Source organism: Callorhinus ursinus, unplaced genomic scaffold, assembly GCF_003265705.2.
Source record: "Callorhinus ursinus isolate GAN/ISIS: 27379988/994484 unplaced genomic scaffold, GSC_fseal_2.0 scaffold4, whole genome shotgun sequence".
In the NCBI taxonomy this organism is placed as follows: domain Eukaryota; kingdom Metazoa; phylum Chordata; class Mammalia; order Carnivora; family Otariidae; genus Callorhinus; species Callorhinus ursinus.
The window spans coordinates 35,057,769-35,079,413 of record NW_027397066.1 but is presented as its reverse complement, the minus strand read 5'-3'; the positions used below and the strand labels follow the sequence as shown (position 1 = coordinate 35,079,413).

The window sequence follows — 21,645 nt, the reverse complement described above, 5'->3', positions numbered from 1 at the left end:
ATTGTTTGCGTGTAACACCCAGTGCTCCATGCAATACGTGCCCTGAGTACTTAACCAATAAATACTTAATTTCCAAAAGCGTGAAAGCAAATTCTAGTAAACCTTGTAGCAAAATTGATTTTTTTTCAGTTTTTATCATATTGATTTAGTTTGTGGCTACCCCAACTTTTTTTTACATTGATTTACTATCTCAACATTAGAACTGTTAGGACTCCCATTAGTTTGTTTCTTCAGATACTTTACAGTGTGTCTGCCATAGTGGTTCTATTTTCATTATTGAAGAGGAAGGGTATAATTTGCCTAGGGTACAGCCCTACATTGTTTTTGCTATTTGGGTTAGTTTTGCTGCTGTTTTGTTTGATTGCTTTTAAGGCATGCTTTAAATCAGAAGTGCTTTTTAAGAATTTACATAACAGTGATTTTGCCCAATGGAGAGTTTACATTTATAAACCCACAAAACTGTCCCAAACTTCCTGTTTGGAACAGGATTTGAAATACTGAGCAGTGCTTTCCTTCGTTCTTAATAAGCCAAAATAGGTTCTTAATAGTACTAACAACATACGGAACACAGAAAGTGCTGCTCCATCCTCAATGTATTTGAGAATAAGGTTATGCTATCAGCACAGTGTTCCTCCCGAACTATCTAGACATGTTGTATAATATGTAAAATTTTTTTAGGCTAAAGTTCTGGTCAATGCAAATGAAATCTATAAAACTACAAATGACTTTCTTCCCACCTCCCCCAACAGATGGTGGTGCTAATAATTTTGGACTGAATTTCTTGACCTTCATCATCCTTTTCAACAATCTCATTCCTATCAGCTTGTTGGTTACATTAGAAGTGGTGAAATTTACCCAGGCATACTTCATAAATTGGGTAAATATGAATTATTATTTTTCATCATTCTAAATATATGTTTTGTCTTTTTTGGCGGGGAGATAGGGTCTTTGAAGATCTTAATTTTTTTTTTAGTAATCTCTACACCCAATGTGGGGTTAGAACTCATGACCCCATGATCAAGAGTCGCACACTCCGCCAACTGAACCAGCCGGGCACCCCGCCTCATAGTGTCCTTTGATCTCTCAGAAACAAAATTTTAATTATACCTTACCTTTTATTGACTGCAAGATGACATTTCAAAATATTTTTGACTCTAATATAATTATAACAAAGTCATTTGACATGTAAAAATCAATAGCAAAAACTCTTTATCTCAGAATCACACAAGTTTACAGACCGGACATTCTGGGAAACTAGGTCTCCAGTTAAGGAAACCTATTCTGGGTTATATAGTGTGTCTTGGGGAAAAGGAGAACCATGAGCTTTGGAGTTAAAATACCTGGTTTATTGTTGTAGTTCTGTATTTACTAGCTGTGTGAACTTTGCCAAGCCACCTGAATTCTTTGAGACTTATTTTCCTGGGCCTTTAGATAGGAATGATAAAACATGCTTTACCAGCTTCTCATGGTGGTAATATAGAGCAGAGGAATCTCACAACATAGCAAACAGCCTCCTAAACAATTGAGTACTGTAGAAATACTACTGTATTCACTGCTGTCTGTCATGGTTTATATACCTATGTAGTTTATTTTTCCCCACTGTAAACAAATTCAGCTATGCTTAATATTTTTCTTCTCAAATTTTTTTTAATCTTGGAAAAATGTGCTAGATATCTGTTTCCTGAATATTTTGTTTATAAAATGTGTTGTTGTTTCATTTTACCAAAGTTAAAATTAATGAATTTATGTAAATTAAATAAGCCTTCAGACTTAATCTGCCAGAAAGTTTAATTCTTCTTTTATTTTGGGAAATTTTGGTATTATCTTTTGATGTTATCTTTTTAAGTTATTTAAAACTCTTTCAAGTGAACAATATTAGGATTTTTAAAAATATAACTGGTAATACTTTTGCCACTGCTCATTACCTTCCCATGGTAAATGATCCACCTCAGCTGTCAAATTGCCTAATTCATTGGTAGAAGACCAGTATAATTTAGAAATCTAAAATGAGCTGCAGTTGTGGCTTATTTCATGCAGGAAATGTGTTGCTGAAAAATTATGTAATAAAATTTGTGTAAATAAAATTAAAACCTTTTGAGGTGTCCCACTTTACAATAAGAAACCATAAGGTGACTCATTTTGAAAATCAAATAGTCACTTCATTATTTTTTACTTGGATTTTCAAAAATAATATTTGCTTCAAATAATGACATAATTTGAGTGTTGGAGCAACCCAGCAGGCTTATCCTTTTCAACCACCTTTCTATTATACAGAGATTCTATAACATTGCTGACAGTTCTCCTCTCACCAGACAGCTCTTCTGTGTGTGGAAATGAGATTAATAACTGCCCCCCTTTGATACTGGTTCTGCCTGATCTTTTATGAAAATGTCTAATCGTGTTTCTGAATGATAGCCTTGCAAAGTATTAGAACTCAGCTGGGGGTGCCTGGGTGGCTCAGTCGGTTAAGCATCCCACTCTTGGTTTCAGTTCAGGTTGTGATCTCACATGATCACATGTGGGTCATGAGATCAAGCCCTGCATCGGGCTCCGTGCTCATTGCGGAGTCTGTTTGAGATTCTCTCTCTCCTTCCCCACCCACTCGCACGCGTACACTCTCTCTCTAAATAAATCTTTTTAAAAAAACAAAAACAAAAAAAGACCTCGGCTACTATGCCTATTCTTCTATCACATCTTCCTCCATCTCTTTCTGTTCCTTATTAGACTTGATTTCCAACTTACTCCCTGTTCCATTCATTCCTCTCTGAACATTGCTCAGTTGTTTAATATCCTTCTTAAAACATGGCACCTACAAGTCAACAACCTTCTTCAGAACTGACGCTGATCAGTCTGAAATGCAAATGTGGGAAAGATCAGATTTGTCCTTTCCTTTGACATGTGAAAATCAGTAAACCCTGACTTGCCAATAGAATGGTGTACTATGAAAAATACTAATTCTTACAGGCTTAATAGTCAAGCCTCATAATGTTTGGGTACAAAACAAGCACAAATTGATACAAAAGCTGTACATTTTTGTTTGGGTTTTGAGAAGTGCACTCCTTCTGCTTTCAAGTATATACAGTGGAAGGAACTTGAGCCAAGAAAGTAGAACCAGATAGAATCTCTTAGGTACTTTTTCTAGGGGTTTAAAAATCTTAATTATTTGAGCAATGTTACCTGCTCTTATTTTAGCTACATTAAGTACTTTATATTGTGTCAGACACTTGAGGAAGCACTTCGTGTACATTATTTAATCCTTACCACAGGTCACATATCTAGAAAATGGTAGAATCATGGAAAAATCAAGATTGCCTGATTGCAGAGATATGCTCTAACTGCCAGGCTGTCCTGCCCTTACTGTGAAATATAATATTCTATACCGAGTACTTCTCAGGAAAATCAACTGAAATGGTATAAGATGACAAGATATGAGAGTGGTTTCGTATTATAGCTCACTAGTTAAATAAAATTTCAGTAATCTCTTGTTACCAGTTGCATTTAGTAATTTCTTTTATTTAAAAAAAAAGGATCTCGACATGCACTATGAACCCACAGACACTGCTGCTATGGCTCGAACATCTAATCTGAACGAGGAACTTGGCCAGGTAAACCGAATTTCTTGTTGATACGTTAAATGGGAAGTCAGATTCGTTGTAATTTCTGCCATATGTGGCAACTTCATATGAATTGACAGCTCCTAATTTTCCATTATTTGAATAATCATAAATACATTGGTACATAATTATCATTTTTAGTAAATGAAGTTTTAAAAACCTCTTGTAAAACCTATTTTGCTCTCAGATAAGGTATTGCACTAAGGGATTTCCTTCAGTATATAATCTGATTACTAGTCAAGTATTGGCTATTTTTGAGTGATAAACCCTCAGTATTAAAATTGCTCATAGCTTTTGACCAGAAAGGAAGAAAAAACTAACTTGATCGCTGATGCTGTGTAAGTCAAAGTATGAAAGTAATCAAACAGGAATTTTAGATTCATAATTTACACTGTATTCACATATATGTGTATCTTTGTAATCCATATTTACATACTAGCTCAGGAAAAATTCTTATTCTGTATTTTTGCCATTTGCTAACTCTTACTTTTCAAATAACATTTCGGCCAGAATTATCCTTTTTCTTACCAATCCGGATGTTATATGAAGTTGATTGCACAAGCCATTACTAATTCTGTAATTATTATGTTGAGAAATCCTGGTAGATGTTTTAGTGCTCCATAAATGTTAAGTAACAGTAGTGGCACTTTCTAGTGGAAATTCCAACTATGTCAAGGCATATTTCTGTATGGCTGCAGTTTTTCTAACCATCTTGATAGTCTTTACTGTTCATATATGAAAGGATTCATTGCTAAAGTACTAAAATAAAAAAAAGTTGAACATATTCCTTAATATGAAGAAAATCATCAGTTAATGGCATTGTGCCCCTATAATATAACAAGATTGATAAAAAAAAATTTTTTTTAAGGGGTATTTTCCCCCTCTGTGAGAGACTGGCATAAAAAGACTTCTGAAATTTTAACGAGAAATTTTAAACTTTTTTTTAGGTAAAATACATATTTTCTGACAAAACTGGTACTCTGACCTGCAATGTAATGCAGTTTAAGAAGTGCACCATAGCTGGAGTTGCTTATGGGTGAGTTTTTTTTTTCCCTTTATTTAGAATGTGAAACACACATTTATTTAGTGCTAATAGTTTGGTGTGTTTTGAGAATTCTTATTAGGGGAAATTTTTTTCAACATAAAAAGCCCCTGTTTTGACTTCAGCATACATGTATGTTTTGTGTTATAGTTTGAAGTTGTTTTTCATTTGGAATTACCTATGAGGTGGAGGTTCTACCCAGTAGATTTTCCATGTTTAGAGTTGCTAAAGGTCTCTATCTGGCTCTGGTCATGAAGTAAAAATACAGTTCCCTCTACATTGCCATGGAGTTAGAGTACAACATCATAATAACATGCAGAGTGTCCAGTTTTCAAGTTAAAATACTGTTGTTTCTATGATAGTTATCCCTTTAGTTTGTTTTTTCTTATACTATCTCCCCTCTTTGCGGTCACAGAGCAATCTAAATTTCTGATGGTGGGAAGGAGGTAGGAACACGAAACTCTTAAATCTAGGGTCTAATGAATACCCTCAGAAACTTTTATCAGGTTCCTGATGTCCTTTAGAATATGCTTGTTAAGAACCCTTTTATTTCTTTTTTGTAGTTATGTTTACCTAAATCGTTCAAAAGCCTTCTTTTTGAAATACCTTTTTAGGACAATGTGAGAAAATTAATCTGTACATTTCCTAAAAGGATGTGATCAAAAGATGAAACTTTCCTTGGTTGGAGTGACCTTGACCGTGACTATTATCAAATTTTCCAACTATCTTTATCTATAGGTGAGACTGGGAAATACTGATCCCTTAGCCATTGAAGCAGGGGCACTTGTGTTGGGGTTTTCTGGTTTGTACTCATTCTTCCCCACTCACACTCTGTCTCCAAACCATAAGCGAGTATAAAAATAATGTATTGAATTTTGAAAATGCCTTAGTTAAAATTAGAAATAAATAACCATTTGGTAAAAAATTCTAAAAGCAAAAGGTTCTCTCCTATACAAGGGTCTACAAAGAGGAGATGGAGGCAGATACCCTTACTCTTTCAGTTAGCAGAGAGTGTGACTAAAATGGACTTCAAACTGTGTGTGTAAATGAAGCCGAAAAGACCTTTGATTGAATGGCTTTTTCACACTTGCCAAGACGGGTTGTTAATTTAAGAAGCACACTTACTGTTTCCAGGGCTGCATGCCATTTTGCATCTTTCCTCTATCTGAGACTACCCCACCTCCCCTAGAAAAGGCTGTCCTTACTCCTCCCCACCAATAGCTACCAGCCTTGTAATTTGGTTAGCTGCTGTGGAGGGGGTGATGCAGACACACTTTTTGACGTCATGTGTATTTGACCCACAAGAGAAGGAAAGGCCTATGGTGATTCTATTTATTATATATTTGTTGTATATAATACAACATTTGTTGTATTATACTTGCTGACAGATTTATGAAGATTGTTTTTACAGAAATTCTGCATTGATAAGTGAATTTGAGAGTGGTGTGTTTGATACTTGACATCCTTTTTTTTATTTTGCCAGTTTCCAATTGAACAAGCAAGTTTTTCAAATGAGCAAATATTGATTGTGAAATCAGAACAGAAAGATAGAATGAGATCTAGCCTTCCTCCTGCATTTTTCCAAGTTTTTTTCTTCTTCTTGCAACAAGCCCTTAAACACTTTCGGGCAGTAGTCCTAAAGAGTAGTGTTCTTTCTGGATCTATTGGTGATAGTATCACTAACAACCATTATATGATAGGGTGGGTTTCAGATTGGTAAATATTAAAGTAGTATTAAGAGTTAAGAACTGTCATCATTTAGATTAAGTTTCCAGTAAAACAAATTTCCTCTTGGGCAGATAACATCTCTTAATATTGAGGTGCAGCCATGAGACATGACCTCTAGTCTTAGCTTTGTCACTCATCTACCATGTAACTATCAATAATTCCTTTCAAATATTCCAAACTCCTTAAAATGAGGATAGTGAGATAAGATGATCTCTGAAGTTGTTTTCCAGGTATAAAATTCTAGATATAAAAAAAAACATACATGAGAGACTATGGACTCTGAGAAACAAACTGAGGGTTCTAGAGGGGAGGGGCGTGGGGGGATGGGTTAGCCCGGTGATGGGTATTAAGGAGGGCAGCACGTATTGCATGGAGCACTGGGTATTATACGCAAACAATGAATCATGGAACACTATATCAGAAACTAATGATGTAATAATGTATGGTGACTAACATAATAAAATAAAATTAATTAAAAAACAAAAGCATGTTTTTTTAGAAATAAAAGTTGTTCCTTTGTTTGCAAATCTTAACTATATAGATAGAAATACATTTCTTTCTTGGGTGATATATCATGTTTTTGAGAATACCAGAAGGCTTGCTGAGTGAAGCGAGTTGTTAAACTGCTTTCAGTAATCATGTAGTGTTGTGTATGTGTGTTTAGGATCCTTCACCCTGATTTTTTATCAACATCCCCTCCCCCAAACATCCTGATGGACATTTGGGATGTCAGCATTGTATTGTAGAGAGTGGCTGATACAGGAAGTTGTTGATACAGGAGACTTCAGATGCTTAGGTGTTTACAGTAAGAGACACACCACTGTTCGTTAATTCCATCAAACTCAGCAAGAAAAGTAAATACTGTCAGCCATCTTTCTGTGGGAATTTCCTCTGGCCACTCTTGGGTTATCGGAAGCCAGACAGGGTAATAACATGGTTTTGCAATCCCCATTTGCACGGTAGCAGTGTTAACACTTGTTTAATATGGGGAACTATTATGCACACGAACCTTCAACTCTAACAGAAGAAAGCATGGTGTTTATCCCCCTAGGATAAACCAGGAAAAGGAGAACACCCCACATTTTCATAAACTAACAAATGCTTTTGGGGTTACAAATTCAGAACTGATCCTTGTTCAACATTTTTTAAGAAGTAAGATAAAGCCTAGTTTTACCCTAGGTAGAGTCAGAGGTGAGTTCTGTTGGCTTTTATGGGTTTGAGAACAAGACTTGAAGTGTCTTCATTTTTGTCTAGTATTCCTTAGGTTTGGAAGAAGATAATATTTAACATTTAAAACAGTGCTTCAAAATTTAATCTTGGTAATTTTTCCCTAATTTCACATAACCACTGCCCAAATTGGATTCGTGATGGGCAACAAAATAAAGATTTGTACATACTTAGCAGCGATGATTATTTTGTAGAGTTCAACTTTGTCAGAGATACTACTGTGTTTAAACTTACTAGATTGTTTCATTAGATCTTTGATTAAATGTAAATTGATGTCATTTCTAAATTTAACTTATTACAAACTAGAAATTCTGTTAAACATTTGTTAAAGTATCATTTCAGCAAATTCCTTCCTGTAGGGAATGAGTCAGTTTTATCAAAGTAACTGGAATACCAGGAATGGGTAAGGAGGCTTTTATGTTCACTAGCTAGGACTCTCAATACAGCGAATATAATAGACTATAATCCTAAGTGTAATCTTTGTCGGTAATTTGGACCTTACTATTAGAATGAGGTGATGAGCTGGGCAAAGCTTTACACAGTACAGTCTCTAAAGTTAAAAAAAAAAAAATTCTAGTAAGCCAACTAAAGAGTGATTTTTGTTGCGTTAGTCATTTAATCAAACATTTCATTGACATTTTCCCTGTATGTAAAAGATAAATTTTCTTAAAAGCAATCTGTATGTATATATGAATATGATATATGAACCGCTTAACATGACCATATTTTGTTTAGTAATATGTTTGCTGAAAGGATCAGTACTTCAAACTGAGAAGAGATTCATCACAAGAAACCTCACAATTACCATAAAACTTAGCCCCGAGGTCTAGATTATACCCAACAAATTTATCTTACTGCCCACCATGGTAAGAGCTGGGTAAACACCATTCATTTGTTTATTTATATGCTTCAACAAATATTTTTATCTCCTTCTGTGTATGTGGCACTTTGTTAAATGATGGGATTGTAATGATCAGCAAAGTTCACATGGTTTCTGCCCTCCTAAAATTTATAGTCTAATTGGGGGTTAATGGATGTTAATTAAGTAATCAAAGATAAAACACAGTACAGAGGTCCACGTGAGTCTGTGGTGGGGATTTGATCAAATCAGGCAGGTCAGGGACTGCTCTGGAAGAAAGTGATCCTTGAGCTGAGATGTAAGAATGGGTTTGATTAAGTGAAGAACTTCCCAGGCAGATACAGCAGTATTGACATGCACACAAAGGCAGATGACCAAATAGCACATATACACCAGAGCTGCCCCAGCAGCAGTCCTGGGGAAACTCATGCAGACAGGTGCAGTAACAGGTGTGTGGGTCTCCTGCTGCTCATCACATGCTGAATAGCATTTGCCAGGGCTGGACCCGACCCAGGAGAAGGGACCCTGAGCCTTGAGCTTTGCATCTTTTAAGCTATATAACTTGAGATGCACTTGCCCCTCCCCTGATGTGAGATCGGGTACTGCCGTCCAACTTGGCAGATCCTTAGCACAGTGTTTCTGCTTGGGTAGCACTGGCCCTCCCCTGGTACAGTCCGGGGTGGAGGGGGTGCGGCTAGAGTCCAAGCCTTGAGGTTGATCAGAAGTGATTGCCTTCAGCACTGGGCTGCAGTCAGTTTCTACAGAGTTTTGCAAGAGGTCATCATTTTTTCTGGGAGTCCAGCCCACAGGAGGCTTGGTTAGCCCTTCCTTTCAAGCATCAACAAAAGTCATTTGGTACAAGAGAGAATAGTGAGTAGAGGGGACTGCCTTCATTGGGACTAAAGACAACGGATACTGCCCTGGAGGCGGTCTCATGCTTTGGAGGTAGAAGAGGTGCTTTCGACTGATGAGGCTTGTGTCATAGCCAGTTTGGTGGAAGGGTAGAGGGAGTGGGATGGACACTGGGGGAGTGAAAAGGACTTCACTGAAAGCTCTTGTCAGAAACAATGAATGACTCTACATTGACATTACTGAACTCTGCATTTTTTAAACTCTATCGATAGCTAATAAATTTAATTTAAAGAAAAAATATTGAATGGTCATATATAGTGAAAGAAATGAGAGATAAGAAAAACTTTTCTGGCTGCTAAGAGAGTAGATCTTAAATTTTCCCGACACACACACACACACACACACACACACACACACACACACACAGTGGCAATTATGTGACAGATGTGGAGGTGTTAGCTCACACTGTGGTGGTGATCATATCGCAGTGTATAAGTGTATCAAATCATGATGATGTTGTATACCTTAAACTTGTGCAGAGTTATACATCAGTTATATCTCAACAAAGCTGGAAAAAATTTCAACAATAAAAAGAAAAATAGAATAAATACAAAAAGAAAAGAAAATCTACTCTGCCATGTATCTTCTGGCTGAATACATGAGTGGCTTGTTGAAACAAAAGCTGTACATCAGTCAGACTTTTCCCAGTGCTCAAATGAGCTAAAGGATGAAATTAAAATTATTGATGAATGTGTTCTCTGAGATAACAAATGGCTCAATGAGTGAATTATAGTTTAAGTGAAAGATTTTGAGGATCAGTTAATCTTTTAAAATGTGGTTCCTTCTAATTATAGAAATGTAATTAACTTTTACTTTAATATATCTGTTTAAAGACCCATTATTTTATGGTAGTCAAATTTATTTCTAAAATGTACTTGGCAAATTGTATCAGTGATAGTTTGTTCCTGGGTATTAGTATGTTTGTTTCATTAAAACACTTTATTCTGATGATATAATATGTAATTAATTTTCCATTGGTTTTAGCATGTATTTAAACCTCTAGGTTAAAATATTTCTTAGTGAATATTGAATTCTAGGAATAAAATGAGTAAATTCCATGGTCAAGAGGCAAGTTGGCTATCCTGTTATAGAATAATTTTGTAAACCTGCTCAGTTACCATAAATTATGTTCTACTTACTATACTAACTGCCATTCTTTCAGAATCAACTAAAAGTTCATTTTCTTAACTTTTTCAAGATCCATCTTTCAGTACTTCCTTTATTCATGCTTTTACGTTTCCAGCCTTTCTGTGATGATTTTGTCCTCTCTTTCTGCCCCTCCTCTTGCTTTCTGAAGCCATGTCCCTGAACCTGAGGATTATGGCTGTTCTCCTGATGAATGGTAAGCTGCATGGACCTTTCTGTCTCATTGATTCCTCTAAAAGGTTTGCATTTTATTGCTTTGATAAATACATTTCACTACTTTTGCGGGGGGTGGGGAGCATTATTGATCAGGTAGGATAAGAGGGCTATAAAGAACCTATTTCTTGAAATCCAGTGAATATCCTTGATTTCCTATTGCATAACCTTTAGTCATTTTACAAACATTAGGTTTAACGGTTAGGCTTGCTAGAGTTTTACATTATGTATCTATCATAAAGTCTGTAATGATCAACTTGAGGTCCCTGGGCTGTGAACTAGCTAAGATTTGTTAGAGCTCAGGAAGTTTTATGTTTTGTAGCTCAGCACTGCCACCTTCTGTTGCAATTTATATACTCTTCGGAGCCACAAAAAGATGCTACTGAAACCTACCGAGAAGTGGAAATTTCCTTTACATCTCTTTTCATTAGTTTAGTAAATCTATTCCGGGGCTAGAAAATGAACATTTTTAAAAATAAATGTCTGGAACAAATGTTGGAAGACTCTGCAACCAAGGACTAAAATTAACTGGAATATAAATAATTATAGAATTATTAAGGATGGCATTTTATAGTTTTAATTTCCATACTTTTGAGGGGGTTGGTTTGTTTTCCCTTAAAATCCCCCCTCCATGGATTTACATTTTGATTTAGAACTGTATAAGTTTATTTTGATATTTCTCTAACTCCTCATGATTTGGTGGCCAATGAAATTTCAGAAATCAGATTCTTTTAATGCTGGTAACTATAGAACACATTATGGTTTTAGAAGTGGTTATATTTTTATTTTCAGGTTTATACATATGTTTTATGATTTGGCCACATTTCCAATATGCATGGAAGTCCAATAACATCATTTAATATTTTTCAACTTGAATTTTATTTCAATAAAGTGGAGATTTGATAACGATTTGCAGCAAAACTCATACCCGTAATAATGACAGAGGCAACTGATTCCTGTGGTAACTGATGAATCATCACATTTAAGCTCATTGCTTGGAGCATCATCCAGTTTCGACACCTACACACAACTGAATAATTTTGAGCATTTTTAAAAATATTCCAAAGCTGCTTACTGCTGGTGGATAATTCAAGTTTAATGCAGTAGCTATTCCCTTTTATTTAATCCTTCAAGAATGTAGTAAAATTTTGTGACTGCATTTATTTTTTTCTGTAACATTAATATAATTCTATTAATTGTAAATACTGTTCATTAGTATAGAATTAATACACAATTTTTCTAAGAGAAATCTTATTCTTAAGAGAGGAAATTACCTTCAGCATATTTTCATTAAGAGTGAATGAAAATGTAAAAAATTGTTGTTTATTTACTTGGGTCATTTAAAATATCCTACTTTCAATAGAGATTGTTTTGTGACTTCTACCACCTTTGGAAAGAGAGGATATTATATTATCTAGTTAAGGTCTCTTTGTAAAACACCCTTTTGGAAAATACTACTTGAGCTTCTGTTCTGTCCTGGCCATGTGCCGTGGTCAAAGATGCAGACTTTGGATTCTGACCCCCCCCCCGCGACCCTACTTGTGCCCTTGAAAAAGTTACCTAATCTCTCTGCCTGCCTGTCCTCCTCTGGTAGAATGTGGACATCATAGGGAGGTTGTAAAGATTGAGTTCTGGTTTTATTTATTTATTTTTTTTAAGATTTATTTATTTGAGAGAGAGTGTGTGTGCATGTGAGCATGGGGCGTGGGCGCAGGCAGAGGGAGAGGGAGACTCTCAAGCAGGCTCCGTGCCGAGCACAGAGCCCAACTCAGGGTGATCCTGACAACCCCGAGATCATGACCTGAGCTGGAACCAAGAGTCCGATGTTCAACCAACTGTGCCACCCAGGTGTCCCGAGTGAGTTCCATTTTTAAAGTGCTTAGAATAACGTCTAGACATAGTATACTCGTGGAGAGTGTTAGCCCTGGTGTCTCTCACTCAATCCTCATGATGTATTTGAAGAGTTGTGATTGACATGACCATATTAAAATTGGTGAAATTTAGGCAAAGAAGCTAATAAGTAACTTGCCCCAAAGTACACAACCAGGAAACATGAAAGCCAGATTATAGAGTAGGTGCTGGTCACTTTATGTCCTACAGATCTTAACTTTATATGCTTTTAGAGCACAAAATATCTTTACCATGTCATTTTTTTTTCTTTTCTTGTTAAGGTAGCAAGAGCAGGTACAGTTTAACTGACTTGAGAAAAGTTAGCACAGGGAGCGAAATTTTGCACTTTCATACATCTGGCATCTCCCCCCAACCCCTCATCCAGTTGATTTCATTTTGCCAAGGAAACCAAGATCTAAAGTGTGATCCTGAAAAGAAAAAAGAAGAAGAAAAAAGTGATACTCGTTGAATCCTATGCTGTAGGCATCTGACCACATCTTCATGCCACTGGTCTTCAAGGATAAATTAGAGAGTATAGATGACTGTATAAATCCAAAATCAAAGTTCATGCCTGTCAGCAGCTTCACATTTCAATGTGAAGTTCATTAAATTCCATACATAAGACCTGTAGCCTATATACATTTTACTGCCCTACTGAACCATATTCACCACAAAAATGTCGTTTAAAAAACACACAATATTTAACACTTAAATGTGTGCAGGTTATTTTATATTTAGTGGAATTTGAAGGCAAACCTGTGATACTCTCTTGAGAATATTTTCAAACGTACCCTCTTGACATTAAAGATAATTGGATGATGGGTGTAGCTTTACTTGCTTAAATATATTAGTATAAAATAGTTTACAGAGATAAGATCATTCCCCAACCAGTAGCTACTTACTCCAAAATTGGTATGGTTTTCTTGTTATTGCCAACTACCCATAAGCTAACATATAACCTTACAAATTAATTCTTTTCTATTAAAAATCTACCATTGGAAAAAAGATCTGCTTATTCTTAGCATCCGTGTAGCCCTTAAGATGTGATTGTTTTCAACTATATATTTCCATAGCCATTTTTTTTCTTTTCCTAATGCTTACTGTGGGAAATTTCAAGCATAAACAAAAGTAGACAGATTACCCTTTCACTTACTTCCATCATACGCACCAAAATCCAATGTCATCTATACCTCTCCCTCACCATTATTTTGAAGCCAATCCCAGATAACATATTTGTTTTTCTTAACTATTTAATATAGAGTCCATACTGTTCTGATATATTTTTTGGAGTTAATGCCAGTGATGATGATTCTCCAAAAAGAATTTCCTTAATGTGTTCTGTGCTTAATCATTTCACTGGGGTCCTTAGTATTATCATAGTATCAGTGGATAGTACTATTTTTCTGGTCTTATTTATTTTCTCATTTCATCCTGGTCTATAATTATGTATGGAATGAGTGGTATTTATTTTTTCTGCTATAATAGCTAGACTCATGAAAACATCCTTCCAGGTGTGACTGTATAATAATGAGATCTAACGCATCCAAATTAATGTTAGTCTTCAAAGTAGTCACGTTGACAGCTAATTTATTTATTTCAATGATGCAGCCGTTTCACAGAATGTTTTTGAAACACCTCTTTTGTAATTGCCTTCAGAAACACTTTGAGCCATACAGAAAAGCAGGTCTTAGGATTTTGGTTAAAACCGATGTCTAACAAAAATATTATTGAATTCGATCACTTGTTTATATTCTTGGACTTGACATGACTCTGTCATGACAATTTTTAGGAAAAAAGTCATTCCTAAAAATTAAATCTCCCTCTAAGGGATTTTGATTTGCAACCAGTAGCATCATTTAAAAGCAGGAGGTGCAGATCCTTTCAAAAAATGGTGCTTTACAGCCCCACTAACTTTTATCTTCCAGTGTGAACATGTGTGTAGTATATGTGTGTGCATCATGTATACATCTATTTTATGTGTAGGCTGTACATCTATTACAGGTGGCTGACAAGGGTTTTGTTCTTGTCTTTTAATTTTAATTTAAATTTAAGTTCATAATGCATTAACATGTTGCAAATTCCAAGGGTGTAAAGAGGGGAAGGTTTTTCTCCCTTCCCTGTCTTAGAGCACTCCTCTCCCCTCCTGGAGGCAGGCAGTAACAATTTCAGATGTATCCTTCCAGATCGGTTCTACACATAAACATGTATGTATCTGTTTTCTCTCCTATATTTACAGAGAGTGAAGCATACTATACGCCCTGTTTCATACCAGCTTTTCTTTTCACTGTGCGTCTTTGAGATCAGTCCAAGATCAGAAGAGCTTCCTGTTTTTGTACAGCGTTTGCTATGTGGATGTACCACAATGTTTTAAAGCAACATCCTTCATAGTACTTGAGTTATTTCTAATCTTTTGCTATTTAAAAAAAAAAATGTGCTGTAGGGGCACCTGGGTGGCTCGGTTAGTTGAGCATCTGACTCTTGGTTTTGGCTGCGATCATGATCTCATGGCTCCTGAGATCAAGCCCCGCATTGGGCTCCGTGCTCAGCAGGCAGTCCACTTAAAGAGTCTCTTCCCGTGCCCCCTCCCTCCGCTCGTGGACGCATGCGTGCTCTCACTCTCTCGCAAATAAATAAATCTTTGAAAAAATGTGCTGCAGAGAATGAGTTTGTGCATACAACATTTTGCACCAGGTAGATAGCTAGTATAAATTACTAGAACTGGAATTACTGGATCAAAGGGATACATGCGTTTTAAATTTTGGTAGAAATTGCCTAGTTGTTGTTCTTAGAAGTTTTGCCAATTTTCATACTCAGCAATGGTATGATTTATCTTTTTCCATAATCACAACAGCACAGAATTGTCACATTTATTTCTGTTAAATTGATGCAGTCATTTCTCTCATTATTGGGTAAACTGAAGTTTGTATTTAAAGGCACTCATATTTCCTCATCTGGTTGATGGGCTGCATTGTTGATCTTTTTCATATTGGTTTCTATGAGTTCTTTCTATTTTAGGGAAACTAACCTTCATTATATGAATTGGAAGCAGTTTTTCCCAGTTTTTGTTTGGCTTTTGATTTTGCTTGCAGTAGTTTTTGCTATGCAGAAATGTTTTAGCTGTATACAGTCAGATTTATCTGTTTTGTTTTCTGGATTATGTGTGATACATAGGCTTTTTCCACTCTTATTTTTAAAATTTTCCCATATCTTAATTTTTATTAAATTGTTCATCCATCTGGAGTTTATTTGGTTTAAGGTGAAAAGTATGAATCCAACTCCTTTTTCTTTTTTTCTAATGATTCCTTGGTTGACATGAATTTTGAATTTAAAAAAATTTCAAGGTCCCCATATTGTCATATATGAAAATAGGTAATACTGATTAAGCCATATACATTCTGAATTTTCTGTTAATTTTTAATGCCATGAGGATTCTTCATTTTTTTGTATAGTCAGGAAATAATTATTTACACTGTATCATAGTTTTTAAATCATCCAGCAAGAAGCTACCATTTACATGGTATTGTGGACTACCTGCTTCTTGTTCTCCTTAACCTTAATGTTACCCTCCCTATCTTATCCCTTCTTGCAAAACACCATCATTTCTTTTGTCTCTTTGTGTGCATAGTGCCACTTGAAAATTTCTATGGAAAAATCTAACAAAATGTTGATGTTGGCTTGCATTTGTATAAAATATATATAAAGCTTATTGCTCAGTTTGCAAATTCATAATTTTGTCAACTGAGTTTAAATGATCACTTTTACTTTTAATCCAGTTGGTTCTTCCTTTGAAATGACACAAGCATCCTAATTTTGTCTGTTTACATTTACTAAAAGTGAACATTTTGTAAGATTTTAGAGAGGAGTGGTGAAAGCTCCATGCCTGAGTTATCCAACCCAGGCTATGTGGATTAGCAGATGAGTTGTTTATGGTTTTTATGATCTTGGGAAAGAAGTCACTTTCTGAGTGAAGAGTCCTTATTTAACATTATTCATGGTAGAAGCTTCATTGGTAAATGGAGGGTGGATTGTGTCCATGTAAAGATTTCAGTTGCATTATCTAGTGTTATTTGTTATAAATACATTTGAAAGTTATATCTATTATGGTAACCGTGATTTATGAGATAAGGGTTTCTGGTGAGATTAATTAGACATATCTTCAGATTTGTGAAGGCTTTTAGTCTGGAATTCTTTGGAAAGAAAATAGACCTCCACATGCAAGATGTTACTGTGATTATTCCTTGACATTTCAATTTATCTAACAAATAAGAGGGAATGTATAACTAAGAACCATTAATGAATACATTTTAATAATAGGGAGACTTTATGGAGCCCCAGTAATAAACTTTTTAAGAAATGATAGTATTTGGAGGAGAAATGTATGCGAATTTTTTGCATTCCCATTGATAAATCATTTAAAAGATCTTGGATTAGGGCTCCTGGGTGGCTCAGTTGGTTAAGCGACTGCCTTCGGCTCAGGTCATGATCCTGGGGTCCTGGGATCGAGTCCCGCATCGGGCTCCCTGCTCAGCGGGGAGTCTGCTTCTCCCTCTGACCCTCCCCCCTCTCATTCTCTCTCTGTCATTCTCTCTCTCTCAAAAATAAGTAAAATTAAAAGAAAATATTTAAAAGATCTTGGATTTTTCCCTCCATCTTTAAAACTAGAGGAAGAGTAATTACGTATTTATTCTGCCTCCTAGGGATGTTTTGAAAGAATTCAAAATTACTGCATGCTAATGAAGATGTACTATTTTACAGTCCTCAGAATTAATAGATCAAACTACTACATGTAAATAAAGATGTATCTTATTATAAACATTCTAACTTCCTTCTTTGGTTATATTTCATTGACACTGTGTATGTTTAATTATTTCAGATTCTTTTTTTCTTCAGTGATTTCTCCTTCCTTTCCAACTGCTGGCTTTAAAAATATGAAACTCTTGATATTTGGCACTTCGGCATTGATAATACTCTGTAACTTAAAAATTATGATCAAAAGCTTTCTCGGCTACAGCTATTTAGTATTGGACATATTATTTTTCCTTGGTGAATTAATTCTAGAATTTTCTTCTATGCACAAAAGTTTAGATGTATATATTTTCACTGAACATTGCAAAGTACACCCTTTGGGTTTGACGTTCCCACTTATGTGTTCCATGTTCTTTTAATCTCAACATTTTGGTATTAAATTGCATGGCCATGAGATTCGTAATAGTTAGATTATAGAGGCAATTCTGAATCCATTTATTTCATATGACATGCATAAGTGTTTGCTCATCTGAAGATAGCCCCAACACAAAAAATCCCATACATTTTTATGATTTGTTCTTATATGTGCGGAACATATACATGAATATATCAAATATTTCTAATTGATGTTGATAAGATATATATAAAGCTTATTGCTCATATTTTTATATTCCATATAATCATGTAATGTTAGTCACTACAAATAATGATTTCTCATAGGCTAAAGTAAAAGAATTTTTTTATAATTACTTTATTCTCAAATTCTAAAAACTTGAAAAAAATTATGGAACTAGAAATTCACCTCTAGGTATTTTAGCAGTGTTGTAACTTTTTAAAAAATCTTTTTAAGCTTCATGTGGCTACAGTGTAATTCCACTCCAGAAAAATGAGCTTTAAAATACTATTTTTTTATTACACTGCGGAAGTCTATCACGTTTTAGAATGCTTGAAAATAATATATGGTTCAGTTATGAAATCTATGGTATCTTATCTAGAAATGCAGACTAAGTTATATTTAATCTATTAAAGGTTTGCAGGCATAATGATTTACTTAAGAAGTAAGTTACAAATAGATCTGTGGCTTATATAAATGAACCAGGTTTGCTCCAATTTCCCCTTCAGGCAGAGCTCACAGTTCGGAGATGAGAAAACATTTAGTGATTCGTCATTGCTGGAAAACCTCCAAAATAATCATGTAAGCAACATAAAACTATTATCTTTTTGTTAATGAGTGAAAGCTAATGAGTAACCCTGAATTATCTTCCATGTTTATATATTTTTTTTAGTTTTGTGATCCTTTTTAATACTTACCAAAATCTGTTATTGTTAAATCCTTCTTACTTGTCCCACACAAATTCATGGCTGTTAGGAATTTAGTTTTGAAATTCTTGTTAATCAATATTCTATCTTTTCAAAGTATCTTATATTAAATAATTAAGAGAATTCTGTTTGTATAAAAGAGCTCACTATTCACCATTTCAGACTATCTGTGGAAATGAATTACCTGCTCAAAATGGTAGGCCAGTGCCCAATCTATACAAAGAGAACTCCAGAAATTTCCATCCAATGTGACCATTGTACTTACGAAGTTACTAATACTTACTAAAATTCCATCAGATCAAATGGTGTGGCTTCCTAGAGTTTTAACCCCAGAACCTTTTCTCATCATCACTTCAAGCTCAATATGTCAAAACTTAATTTTGAACTCATTACCTCAGTAAAAGCTCCTTGAGCACAGGTGGCTTACTAACCTGTGCCCCTGGGTGGAGTTCTAGCAAGGTGTTCTTACAGGTATTTTTTGTATCCTTTCTTCTTAAGAGAGCCTTCTATAGAATATGAGGTTCAGGATCCACAGGACCGAGACCATTTCTTCCCTCTGCGTTCTCAGGTTCAAATTGCTCCATCACCTATTTTAATTCTCTTTCTAGGAACTTAAGAGCTGCTTTGGATACCTCCTGCTGGGTCCATCTCTAGCTCTCTAGAATGGCCAAGCCCTTGTCAGTAGTGACTTCTGGAATATATGCTAAATGTCTTCTTTACTTCATGCTCACTTTCCCTCCCTAGTCCAGACTGCCAGCATGCCCTTGCCAGTCTCCCTGTATCCATCTTTGTTCCCCTCCAGTTCTTGTTGCACATGGTAATGGGAATGATGGACATGGACATCACATCCCCTCACTTCCCTGTTTAAAACCTTTCTCTGGGGGCGCCTGGGTGGCTCGGTTGGTTGAGCATCTGCCTTCGGCTTGGGTCGTGATCCCAGGGTCGTGGGATCGAGCCCCGAGTCTGGCTCCCTGCTCAGCGGAGAGCCTGCTTCTCCTCCCTCTGCCCCTCCCCCCTTTTGTGCTCTCTGTCTCTCAAATAAATAAGTAAAATCTTTAAAAAAAAATTTAAAAAAAAAAAAAAACCTTTCTCTGGCTTCCCTCTTACCTTACAGAGTTAAATGGTCGGGCCCCTGCCCAAGTCACCAGCCTCACCTGAGCCACTCTTCCTTTCTTTCTCCTCAGGCCATACTGGCTTTTATTTTCTCAAACACACCTCATTCTTGCCTTCCTATAGGATCTTTTCAGTCTTACCTGATTCCTGCTTGATGCAAAGCTCTTGGCTCAGTTTTTCATGAGGCTAAAACCTCAGCTTAAATCTCACATTCTCTTGAGAATAACCACAGACTGGCCCAAATACATTACATGATGTTTGCACATTCTCTCCTTTATAGTCCTTTCACACCATAAGTAAATATTTGTCTTTATCTGTGTTCTGTCTTCCCCACAAATTATGCTTCACACAGCAGGGACCATGTCTGTTTTGTCTACTGTACTAACCTGAAAACAGATTTTTCAAATAATGTTGTGATTTACCTTTCCAATCACTTCATGTGTTTTTCAGTTTGTTTGTTTGTTTTAGCCTAAGAGCATAGAAGAATATTTTTTATTTAATATTTATCTCCATCAGGAACCAAACAGCAGAAGATCTGGCTTCTGGGGCACATGGGTGGCTCAGTCTGTTGGGTATCTGACTCTTGAACTCAACTCAGGTCTTGATCTCAAGGTCATGAGTTCTTAAAAAAGAAAAAAAAAAGATCTGGCTTGTTTTCTCCTATAAACTCTAAGTTCCTTGCAGAAAGGATCCACTTTTATGTCTTCCTCAGGCTGTAAGAATCCATTGCATCGTACACAGCAATAGCTCAACCAATTCTTTTTATTTAGTAAAACATGTATCAGGTTAAGGTTGTCATTTGTGGAGAGAGGAAGGACAAAGCATTACAGAGGAATCCCCTGCCATCATCACCCCAATACAAAATGGTGGAACCCCAGTAAGATCAGATGCCAAAAGTTTAAATCTAATCAGGAATTAGATCCAGATAAATGAGCATTTTAGAATTTTTCTCCTATCTTCTGAGAACAGGATTTGATCTATCTACTTTTTTACACTGTGCTATTTTCATTTGACACACCAAGTTGTTTTGTGTAAATGTTTGGAAAATGAATGGAAGAGTGTAAGCATGAATGATTTTAGTTAAAAAATATATTTTCTTCATAACAGATACTGGCTTCTTTGTTGTCTGTAACCTCACACCTTCAGTGCCTAACAGCTGTAGTCTTAATAGTCATGAAGTAATGTTGCTGTCATTAGTGTCAAAATGTTTAAATGAAAAGGGTTGAATTACGTGTTTATTTCTTACAGCCAACTGCACCTATAATATGTGAATTTCTTACAATGATGGCAGTTTGTCACACAGCAGTACCAGAGCGAGAAGGCGATAAGATTATTTATCAAGCAGCATCTCCAGGTACAAAGGAAGGAATTTAATGTATCTTTCCAGTGGAAAATTGTTCTGAAATTTGAGGTTGTCTAGAAAACAATCAGTTTAATTTGAAAAAGTAAAATAACCAAGTTGTTTTTTTAGATAATAAAAATGTATTTACTAATTAGAAAAACCTGGTTTTCAGAATTAAATATATATATGTCAAAATATATAACCTTATCTACATAATTTTTAGCATATGACATAAATTGCATGGAAATTTGAGTTAAAAAATTCACACAAAAAGTACTTTTTAATACACATAATAGGGTCTCCTCCCTTCTTTGAAAACAACAATTTTGCTTTCCTCTTCTGGAAATGATAATCAAGGAGCTTGTTGTGTGTGTATTTGGATGAAGAAAGTTCACCACTTGAAAGGGATGCCATAAAATATGTATTAGCATGGTTATCAATATTTAATGCCTCGGCTTAATTTTAAACCTATTTTCACTGTAAAATTGGGCAA

At 35.5% G+C, this 21,645-nt stretch overlaps 1 protein-coding gene across 5 annotated transcripts in view; it reads left to right on the top strand.

The window, feature by feature from the left end:
- ATP8A1 (ATPase phospholipid transporting 8A1) overlaps nucleotides 1–21,645 on the top strand; it is a 219,405-nt gene that overhangs the window by 78,632 nt on the left and 119,128 nt on the right. For 3 of the 5 annotated variants that reach the window (XM_073891594.1, XM_073891595.1, XM_073891596.1), the window contains 6 exons: nucleotides 750–877; nucleotides 3,528–3,605; nucleotides 4,562–4,650; nucleotides 10,680–10,724; nucleotides 18,500–18,572; nucleotides 21,059–21,164. In XM_073891594.1, the coding sequence (XP_073747695.1) occupies nucleotides 750–877; nucleotides 3,528–3,605; nucleotides 4,562–4,650; nucleotides 10,680–10,724; nucleotides 18,500–18,572; nucleotides 21,059–21,164 (519 nt within the window). The remainder of the gene's footprint in view (nucleotides 1–749; nucleotides 878–3,527; nucleotides 3,606–4,561; nucleotides 4,651–10,679; nucleotides 10,725–18,499; nucleotides 18,573–21,058; nucleotides 21,165–21,645) is intronic. The other 2 variants (XM_025887328.2, XM_025887327.2) reach the window with 1 other exon arrangement.